This window comes from Falco cherrug, chromosome 18, assembly GCF_023634085.1.
Source record: "Falco cherrug isolate bFalChe1 chromosome 18, bFalChe1.pri, whole genome shotgun sequence".
NCBI lineage: Eukaryota > Metazoa > Chordata > Aves > Falconiformes > Falconidae > Falco > Falco cherrug.
Genome location: NC_073714.1, coordinates 4143509 through 4154499, shown reverse-complemented (window position 1 = coordinate 4154499; position 10991 = coordinate 4143509). Strand labels below are relative to the sequence as shown.

Genomic DNA, 10991 nt, shown 5'->3' with positions numbered 1-10991 from the left:
TGGGCCCGCAAGCGGCCTCGGGCTGACCCGAGGGGACCGGGGAGCCCCCAGGCGGGCGCCGGCAGCTCCCGGGCGCAGGCGACGTGTGTGCGGGGCCCAGCCGCACACCGCAGCCCCGCACACCGCAGCCCCCCGCCCCGCAGCCAGGCGCGGAGCCGCCCCGGGGCGGCGCGGTCGGTACCTCAGCGGCGCGGCCCGTACCTCAGCGCAGCCGCGCTCCTCCCCGGCCCCGCCCGGCGGCGGCGCGCCCGCCCTCCCCGGCCATAAATAAGGGCGGCCGGAGAGCGCCGGAGCGCAGAGCAGCCGCTGGCCCCCGCAGCCATGACCTCCTACGGGTACGACCCGTTCTTCCCCTCTTACAAGCGGCGCTACGCCGAGAGCCCGCGGCTCCACGTCTCGACGATGCGCAGCGGCGGCGGCTACAGCTCGGCGCGCTCGGCGTACTCCAGCCTGTCGGCGCCCGTCTCCTCCGTGTCGGTGCGGCGCAGCTACGCCGCCTCCAGCGCCTCGGGCTCCCTCCTGCACTCGGTGGACAGCCTCGACCTCAGCCAGGTGGCGGCCATCAGCAACGACCTCAAGTCCATCCGCAGCCAGGAGCGGGCGCAGCTGCAGGACCTCAACGACCGCTTCGCCTGCTTCATCGAGCGGGTGCATGAGCTGGAGCAGCAGAACAAGGTGCTGGAGGCCGAGCTGATGGTGCTGCGGCAGAAGCACGCCGAGCCCTCCCGCTTCCGCGCCCTCTACGAGCAGGAGATCCGCGAGCTGCGCCTGGCCGCCGAGGAGGCGACGAGCGAGAAGCAGGCGCTGCAGGGCGAGCGGGAGAGCCTGGAGGAGACGCTGCGCGGGCTGCAGGCGCGCTACGAGGAGGAGGTGCTGAGCCGGGAGGACGCGGAGGCGCGGCTGCTGGAGGTGCGCAAGGGCGCGGACGAGGCGGCGCTGGCGCGGGCGGAGCTGGAGAAGCGGGTGGACAGCCTGCTGGACGAGCTGGCCTTCCTCAAGAAGGTCCACGAGGAGGAGCTGGCGGAGCTGCAGGCGCAGATCCAGTACGCGCACCTCTCCGTGGAGATGGACGTGTCGGCCAAGCCCGACCTCTCCGCCGCGCTGCGCGACATCCGCGCCCAGTACGAGAAGCTGGCGGCGCGCAACATGCAGAACGCCGAGGAGTGGTTCCGCAGCCGCTTCACCGTGCTCAGCGAGAGCGCCGCCAAGAACACCGACGCCGTCCGCGCCGCCAAGGACGAGGTGTCCGAGAGCCGCCGCCTGCTCAAGGCCAAGACGCTGGAGATCGAGGCCACCCGCGGCATGAACGAGGCGCTGGAGAAGCAGCTGCAGGAGCTGGAAGAGAAGCAGAGCGCCGACATCTCCGCCCTGCAGGTGGGGGGCTGGGGGTTGCGGCGGGTGGGAGCTTGCCGGCGGGGCGGGGGGGGGCATGGCTGCGGCTGGGGGTACGGCTGGCAGCCGTCGGGGGGCGTCATGGTTGGGGATGCGGCTGGCTGCCGGCGGGAGGCGGGGGGGGTATGGCTGGCTGCTCGGCTGGCTGCTGTCGGGGGGCTGGGGGTACGGCTGGCTGCTGTCGGGGGCGGGGGGGGGCGGATCATGGCTGCGGCTGGGGGCACGGCTGGCTGCTGTCGGGGGGCGGGGGGGATCATGGCTGCGGCTGGGGGCACGGCTGGCTGCTATGGGGGGAGGGGGGCGCATGGCTGCGGCTGGGGGCACGGCTGGCTGCTGTCGGGGGGCGGGGGGGGGATCATGGCTGCGGCTGGGGGCACGACTGGCAGCCTGCTGTCGGAGGGGGCACGGCTGTCTATCGTCAGGGGGGACATGGCTGTGGCTGGGGGCATGGGTGCCTGCCCGCTGTGGGGGCGGGGGGGCATGGCTGCTGTCACAGACATTGCCAGCACACGCTGCCCCTGCACAGCACACTGCAGCTGCAGCGTGTCCCACGGTCCTAAGGCAGGATGCTTTGGTGCTAGAACGCATCGTATATCACCTGTCTATACCATAAAGCCTTAGCTGCATCACTGCAGCATCACCTGAAGCTAAAACTAGAAAAAGCATGGAGAGGCTATGAAGAGAGATGCAGATTTCATGCCTACCTTAATCCTTGGACAGCTGAAAATGGGGCTCATAGCATTAAATAGGGATGGGATAATGGGGTGCAGATGTAGAGTTGGTAAACGGTGCCCCTTTGGCTAAGGGTGGGGGCTGGAGCTGTTGGTTTTCTCTGTCTGCTAGAGCAAGATGAAGTTTACAGGATTGGAGAAATTCCTTGCAAGGTATTATTGCTAGACACCAGGGAATTAAGAATTTTACGCTGTCAATGTTTCTTCTAACAGGATACAATCAACAAATTGGAGAACGAGCTGAGAACCACGAAGAGTGAAATGGCTCGGTACTTGAAGGAATATCAAGATTTGCTCAACGTGAAAATGGCCCTGGACATCGAAATTGCAGCATATAGGTATGATAGGGACAATGTCTCAGTAAGTCAGAACTCTGATCGGGTTCCCATTCTCCTGAAGAGAGAATTAATTTTATCATTCCTCCAGCTGAAATTTTCACAGGTGGATGACAGAATTGACTCGGGTCTTCTCTGTTGTCTTGCTGTTTTGGAGAAGCAGTGCTTCTGAGGTAGAATACTAGCTTAAAGCAAAATCCTCAGTGCAGCAAACTTCACGGAGTATCGTAGTATGTGTGTATGCACATACAGAACTCTTATTGGCAATATGTGATCTGGGTTCTCCATCTTTACAGGTGAAAATCCCTGTTCCACACATGCAGCAAACAGATTTTGTACCAGTGGAACTTCTTAATGCAGTTGGGCTGTGTCCTCAAAATTGGAAATTCCTCACCTGCTTTTAAGAACAGCCTCTGTTTCTAACTCACGGGAGCAATCTCCTGCAAAGCAAATACTTTACAGCTAAATAATTGCTGCTAAATACCTGTGGAATTGTTTGTCCCAGATACTGTTAGAAATGGCAAATGCTGGAACAGTTTCTGGGAATGCCACAAGGGGGAATATTGAGAAAGTGCCTAAAAATCTTGTTTAACAGCTAAACCCAACATCGGATTGTGATGTCTGCATTGTTCTCTGCAGCCCTACAGGCTACCGAAGTACACCTCTAATTTCCCCTGCTGTAGGAACATAATCCTAGACTGTTTTTCCCCCATTATTTCTTCTAACAAGGGAAATTATTAATTCACTAGTAATGCACACCTGAAACTTTTAAAGTTCCTGAAGACAGAGGTACTGCCATGTAGTTACTCATCATGGGTTAGCTTTTGCACTCCGAAGTCTGCAGTCTCTGGGGCTTGTGCTGCTCAGAGCATCATAGTGTCTTGGGTCTGTAGCTGAATGCTGCTGCAGCATAACCATTTCTGCTGCTTCTTTTTCTGCTAGGAAACTGCTGGAAGGTGAAGAGACCCGACTCAGTTTCACTAGTGTTGGAAGCATCACCAGCGGCTACACCCAGACTGCCCCGACTTTTGGCAGGTCTGCCTACAGCGGTCTCCAGTCCAGCTCCTACCTGATGACAACCCGTTCCTTCCCTACATACTATTCCAGTCATGTCCAAGAGGAGCAAATTGAAATAGAGGAAACAATTGAGGCTGCTAAAGTGGGAGAAGCCAAGGCAGCCCCTGCAGAAGAAGGTGAGGAAGAAGAGAAAGAGGAAGGTGAGGAAGAAGCGGGAGGTGAAGAGGCTGAAGAAGAGGAGGAAGGTACTTGCAGTTACTTTCGTAATCCCTCTTTCATGTTCCATCCTCATACAGGGTAAAACCCAGAAATTCTGATGAAGTCTAATGATTAGACCTCTCTCACTGTCTGCTCACATGAGCAAAGGCTTGTGGCGTTAAGCACACAACATTTGAGCAGGAAAGCCTGACTTTGAAGAGAAGGTAATTGTGCAGTGTTGGGCAGATTATAGGACTGATGATACTCCCTTGAACAGGAAAAAAACCACCCACTGATTTCCAAATTTTCAAAACCAAGAAAGATAACACTTTAACAACATGTAACAGTACATTTATATGGCAGCAAACATACTTGGCTATTACAGACATCCTCAAAAAGAGGGAACAAGGACATCCTGAGCTAAATACTAACTCCCAGAGAGTAGCCCATGGTTTCTTTGTCTGAAACTGTTGGGTTCAGTGGATAGCAGTATCTGTTGCCCAAGGTAGTTTTCTCATTCAGCCAAAGTACGTGCCACTTCCTTGCTGCCCCATAATTTATTCACCAAGCTTGTATTTTAAAGAAAACAGGAATGTTATCCAGAGTTGCTTTTTCCCACCTCCAGTTGCATAGCTTTGGAGGATTTAACCTAAACATACCTGAAATGCATTGAACTATTTGAGGAGTTTAGTACTGTAAAGATGAATTACAATTAAATTGGAGCTAAAGAGCCAATGGCAAGATTCCTTTTTGAGTACAAGTCTTTGGATAAGGCTTAAAGCAGTGAGTCCACAGTCAGTAGTAGTCAAGGCCATGATTTTGAACAGACCTGTAAAGTGTTTCTCAAATCTGGGGCAAGTTGGTTGCATAGTTTTGTTCTCCCTTGCAAGTCCTGGATAAATGTCCCTGCTTCCATGCAAAATCAGTTGCCAGCCCTGTCGTGTTTAGCTGGCTGCCATCCAGATGTGTGGAGTTGAAGGGTGCTGGTGTACTGGTCCATGTGAAACTGGGGTTAGGAACGGTACCTGGACGTGAAATGTGTCTGTCTTTCAAAGGTGCTAAGGAAGAATCTGAAGAAGCCAAAGAGGGTGAGGAAGAGGAAGGAGAAGGGGAAGAAACAGCAGCTGAAGAAGGGGAGGAGTCTCAGGAAACTGCTGAGGAAACTGCTGAGGAGGAGAAGGAAGAGAAGGAGGAGAAGGAAGAGAAAGAAGCAGCAGGAAAGGAAGAGAGTGAAGTGAAGAAGAAGGCTTGATGTTTTTAGGCAGTCTAGCTTTCTCATCAGGTCAACAGAACAAATGATTGACTGAGCTAAAATTGCAGTCTCACATATTTAATTCAGTGACCACTGAGGTTTAAAGTTAATGATCTATGATGTTTCTCTCTGTGCAGAGTATCAGTATGCTTGCAGAGCACCCACTGGCTTGCTCCCTGAATGCCGCATGGTCTACACGTATGAATTCAGGGGTTATGTCTTTCTTGGGTGATTCAGAACCTTACAATTTAAAATGGGGGAGGGGGGGAAATAAGTCATGGACATGAAAGTTACCTTTGACTTGCATTTAAAATAATTGTGGAAACCTTGGGTGGGTAAAATAATGGAGGCTTCAATAAGTATGTGCAATAAAGCTAGTCAATAAAGTTACAGAAATGCTCACACAGATCCCTTGTATGTGTCGTGTGTCACCAACGCAATGAAAAGGTCGATGAAGTGGTGTATCAGGCTCATCTCAGACGTGTGTAACAGGAGCTGGGATACTGGTTTCTGTCTCTAGCAGGTATGCTTGGGGGACTAATGAGTGGACAGAATTTCTTGATGGGGCTGTAAAGTTGCCGTGGAAAGTCTTAATGATGAAAATCCTCTGGTGTGGGAATGTGCTGTTAGCTTTGTGATGGGTCTTGCCAGGCTGTAGTGTGCACACTAGCACAAGTTCCTTTTAGCCTTTCAAAAAAAAAAAAATTTTAGCAAACCAGAAGCAAAATGCAAATGTGGCTGTTAAACAGTGGAAGGAAGCTGTTCAGTGGTGTAAAGGGAGGAACGGCTGCAGGTGCAGCTGAGATGTGGAGCAATGCCTGCATATTTCAAAATAAAGATGTTGGAGGGAAGGGCAATGGGGGAGCTCGCTCTGCTGCCTGAGCGAGCTGCCTTGCATCTTGAGCCAAGCTGCTAGGGACTGGAGAGGCTCATCTGAAAATTTGTCAGGGGTCTTTTATGGTTTGGAGTGTAGAAAGGTCTGATCCGTGATGAGGTGCAAAGTAGGAGCAGCTTAAACAGCAGCAAAGCCTGGCAATTCTGGAAGCAGTGTCGATGTCCTGTGGCCTGAGCCCATTTATTTTTAATCAGCTAAAGTCTATGCATAGAATTGAACCTTGTGCTAAGGGTCAGCACTAGAATAATGGTACAAGTTAAACCCTTTAACGTAAATTAAAGCCATGGTAAAACAGGCATTACGTGGCTGTGCTAAACTTTTCACAGTCACTGGGTGGATTTTCGCACAGGATTTTGTGGTAATTTTGTATGCTGACTTCATGGTGTTGGTTGAGTTTGCTGCTCCTTGATGGCTACGTTCAGAGAGGAAAAGAAGTGGGTTTATACAAATTTTAGGGGTGTTCCAAAAGCATATCCTTTTTTTGGTGCAGAAAGAGAAAGAAAATGTTGATGGATGAGGTAAGCACCGAAAACTTTGCTTTCCTTCCATGTTCCTAGGAAAAACAGCAGAAGAAAGAAAAAGAATCTTTGGTAAAAGCATTCTGGAAACAGAGCTTGTATGTGTATGTAATAATTCCTATAACTCCTCTTCAGGGAGTTCCAGTATATTCCAGAAATGCTTAATTTCCTACTCCCCACCCCCAACTTCCTTGGGGGTTTTGATGCTTTTGAGAACCAGAAAACAAGTAAATTAATTTTCCTTTTCTTCAACAACACTTCTTTTAAGTCTTTCTTTTCACACTTCCCCTCTGCTTTTAATGGCGATTTTTCTAGCCATGTTTATGCAGACTTAGTCTTACCAAGTAGATTTTATTTTCCATCTCCAGGAAAACAGTGGGTACTTGCAGCATCACGGGCCGGAGACTCGAGCATGCTGTTTGCTCAGAGCTTTTAAAAACTCTCGATGGGACTGCAGGAGACCTGCTCCTTTTGGTATGCGGTACCCGTCCCTCAAACAGCAGATAGTGGTTCTAAGAGACGGTACTTGGAAATTCGCCTACGTGCCCTACCAGACAGTGCTTTCCAGGGCACATCCATTGGGAGAGAGGTTCTGCTCCTACAAAGCAAAAAATGTTACGCACCGGATCAGAACTAGTCCCAGCCATTAGAGCCAAACCACTGTTAAATAGACAATATTCAAACCACTGCCCCATCCTGCCTTTCTCCAAGCACTCGGAGCTATTAACTTTTCAATACCTATTTTGCTTCCTCTTCTGTGTCTTTTTTTTTTCTTTCTTTTTTTTCTGTTGGTTGGTTGGTTGTTTTGTTGGTTGTTTTTTGTTGTTTTTTTTTTTTCTTTCCCTGGTGGATAAAGTCCTTCATTCAGCCCTTTGCATCCCTTTCCCTCTGGGAAGGAATACGGCTCGCAGCTCTCCCAAGTGTTGCAGCCAGGCTGCCAGGGATGCTCTCCAAGCAGCGTGCTCAGAGGTACATCGGCAAACACGTTTCTCCTTGCAGCGTAGCTCAGTCCGATCCCCACTCCTTATGTTATTTTTAATGTATTGCAGCTAGAGGAAAGATTTCACGACTCTGCAGGAAATGTGTGAGTCACAGCCGTGGCGATGAGCTGCAGCGAGCAACGAGCTGCAGTGACCATCCCACCTGGTTTGTCACCCCCAGCCTTGCCTGGCTGCCAGGGTAAACTGGTGGGAGGGAGGATGGAAGCAAGGGTTCGCACGCTGGGATGCTCTCAGGGTTGCAGGGATCCCACTGGCAACACTTGCTTTACCTTTGAAGATCCAGGAGCTCGCTTTGACGCAATGCAGCAAAAGCAAGCAGAGGGAGACACGACAGAAACTTTAACCCGAGTTGCAGCTGCCACTAAAGCCACGAGCCTGTCCCTGGGTTTTCTCCTGCTGTTTGGGCAGACAGGGTCTGGATCAGGCCGGGATATCATCACAGGGAAGACAAACACAAGGAGGTCCTGAAGGCTTTTCTTGAGATACACATACCCCTCAGCAAGAGGAAAAGTCGCACAGGTGTAGTATCCAGATTCTAGGAATTTACCTTCTAGTAACCAAATAATTGACGATTCATCATTTGCTGCCTTCCCAGATTAATTAAGGGTAGTTCAATCCTGAAGAGGAAGGAAGAAAGACCACATGTGAACAGGAAAAGCACAGACGGACTCTGATGGCTGGAGAAAATTCTAGTGCCAGACTCAGCTCCCTGGCAAATGCAACCAACTTGTGTTTTGTAACACTTCCCAGTTTTTTTCCACCTGGAATTTAGTTCTGGGATGCTGAAAATCTCTTAATCCTAGCATCTCCACGAGCTGTCACAGTGAAAAGATCCTTTTTTAGAGTCCTCCAGCTCCTGAAGTCAGGGGGGTCTTGATAACCCACCTTAAATAAGATGCATAAATCTTCACAGTAACTGCCTTTAATTATTGTTTTTCCTTTCATGGAGTCTTTCGTGTTGATTAATGAACTTCTGTGTCTGAAAGTAATTAATCCTTTCTTGGGTTATGCGAAGTCTGAAGAAGTAATTGGTGCAGAACAGGCAAATAACATAGTATTTATGCATCTCTGCCCCGGAATTATGCTGTCTTTTGAAACTAACTGATTGCAGATGTCAGTAGACAAAACCTCTTGGCAACATTAAATATTAATCGGTTCTTATAGTTTTATAAATATTTAGAAATGTGTTAACCACTTGCTTAGTTCTCCTAGGATTTGATGGAAACATTTGCAGTGGGAAATAGGCTAAACTCACAAATATATTTTGTGTGCTAGAGCGGAGATAAAAAAAAAGTGCAATCGTAAGTAATAACTAAAGGCTGCTGTACGTTTTGGGTGGAAATGAGGATATTTGGAAGTACACCATGCCAGTGGGTAGCCCAGGAGTTTGCCAGCCACACAGGCTGTGCAGTGAATTCCCCCCAAAGTTTCAGGAAAGTGGATGTACCCTGGGCAGAGGTGGTGGTAGAGCCCCCTCGTGCAAGGAAGGGCAACCCTGGCTGGGCTGCCGGTGGGCAGGCAGAGGCAAAACAGCCCAGGGGATAACCTCCAGGTCCTCCTGGCTGTATCTTACCAGCACGTAAAGCAAAACGTGAAAAAAAGCAAACCAGCTCAGGATCCCAACCGCGCCTGTACGAGCCCAGGTTGACTGTTCTTGGGTCTCCCACAAACAAGAATATTTAATTCAGAGTGTACCTGGGGACCCTTCCCCATCCCGACGCTGCAGGCACCGTACTCCCTATGTGGAGTGACATTTCAGCAGATTCTAGAACTTGTTTGGAAGCACATCAGCAGAGAGTTTTCTGTTAAATATTGATCTCTGGTTTTGGTTTTTTTTCATTTACGGGTGGTGTTCTCGCAAAATTTTTGGTTAGACCTAAGAGAATAATAGCTCCGATGCTCACAAACCATCGGGCATGTCTATATTTTAACATGGCACAAACACTTACTGGCAATAGGTGAGTGTGACGGCTGCTTAACTTCTCGTTCATAGAGGAGTATAGTTATTTTCATGTCACATACACGTGTATCTTCCACAAATAAGCTCAGTACAGAGAAGCTGCCATTTAATTTGCTAACTCTGCTTTAATTAAACGTCACTCCGCCAGCAAGCTGTTGAGCACAGATTCCTATTATTGATATCAGCAGGAGGAACATTTATTACTTCGCTACACAAAGACATTCAGATTTATTTGAAAGGCTTATCTGCTGTGGGCTTTGTAAAATTTCTCCAGCAAAGAACACACAGAATGCTTCCAATGGCAAACCCCCTGATCTTCAATTATTGATAGGGCAAGGAATGGGAAGGCATATGCAAATCATAGATTTTGATCAGCCCCTCAACTAGTCCACAGATTTCAGGACAGTCCACATACCGAACCCGGGCTTAGAAATTCTTTCTATTTCTTTGCTTGCTAGTTATGGGAGGTACGGCACCAGCAACATTCTTCATTTTCCTTTTGAAACGTGATAGAAATAAACACAATATTAATCCTATAACAAGACATTAGTTCCCCAAGTGGAGCTGGGGCTCTCCTCGTTTTCCCTTGGTTTCGTTTGCCTCCATTTTCCATGTAGTGGGATTTTAAAGGGCTCTTTAATGGGCTTTCTTTTTAATAAAACCAGCCTGGAAGCAGCAGTAGACATAGGACAGTGCTTAGGAGGCCTTTTTATTGGAAATAATAAAAAAAATGCTTTAATCTGATTTTATCTGCCAGTCATAGCAAGCATAGTCTGAGCCCTACCCAGCCCCAGTTCAGCCTCTGGAAGGATCTTATGTCTACAGCTATTTTCTAATGGACAAATATGTAAAAAATGGGTTAGGAATATTTTGGTTACATGATACCCATATCATCTCTGGGACGCTTTCCGTTTTTTGGGGGAATTTATTTACTGTTGGTTTTGGAATTTTGTGATTAAAGGCAGATTGCACCAGTTGATTGTTGAGACAGAATGGATAAGGATGTTCCCATATAATTAAGGCAGGAGGGGGGGAAAAAACCTCAGATGCTATCCCATTTTGATGAACACATGATGTCTTGGTTGAGATTACTTGATGGGTCTTTGCACACTTAAGTGACAAACTTGTGTCATAGAAGATACCACAACCAGCTGTGGCTCACAGACAGGCTATCCTCACAGGGAACAACAACAACAACCACCAAAAAAAAGAAATGAAGGAATGATCTGGAAATTGCTCCATCTTTAAGGCTCTCCTTTAATGCTGAGACTAGCATGCAGGGAGGAAAAATTGTACTTGCAGCAGCATTTAACAGTTTTGCACTGGGTACAAGCAGGACTGCTCAGCTAAGCAGTGCCAGCAGCACGTGGCTTGGAGACCTTGCCACTGCTAGCAAAAGTAATTGCAACCCCCCTCTAAGCACCCCAAGGCCAGGGAGCAGAATCCAGTAGATTCCTCTTTGCTCCAGAAGTGTGGGATAGGGCTCTTCAGTATTAAACCAGCTCAATTATTTGTTACGTTACAGGAATTTTTTCCCCCATCACATTCAATTCAAGCTTGCTTTCTAAATGAGGCCACCACAGAAAAACTTAAGCAGCTTTTTAACCCACACAACCATGTTCCTGTTCAGGACCGAGCACCAGCCTTCAGGGAAGGGATCTGAGCTGGGAAAAGAATCACCAGAAGCGCCAC

The 10991-nt window shown here is 49.1% G+C and overlaps 1 protein-coding gene across 1 annotated transcript; it reads left to right on the top strand.

Moving 5' to 3' along the window:
- Positions 1 to 280: 280 nt before the first annotated feature.
- Positions 281 to 5331, top strand: NEFL (neurofilament light chain). Its single transcript, XM_055696364.1, has 4 exons — positions 281 to 1374; positions 2337 to 2461; positions 3401 to 3720; positions 4729 to 5331. Exons 1-4 carry the CDS (start codon positions 322 to 324, stop codon positions 4923 to 4925), a joined length of 1695 nt encoding a protein of 564 aa, XP_055552339.1. The 5' UTR covers positions 281 to 321; the 3' UTR covers positions 4926 to 5331.
- Positions 5332 to 10991: the final 5660 nt, after the last annotated feature.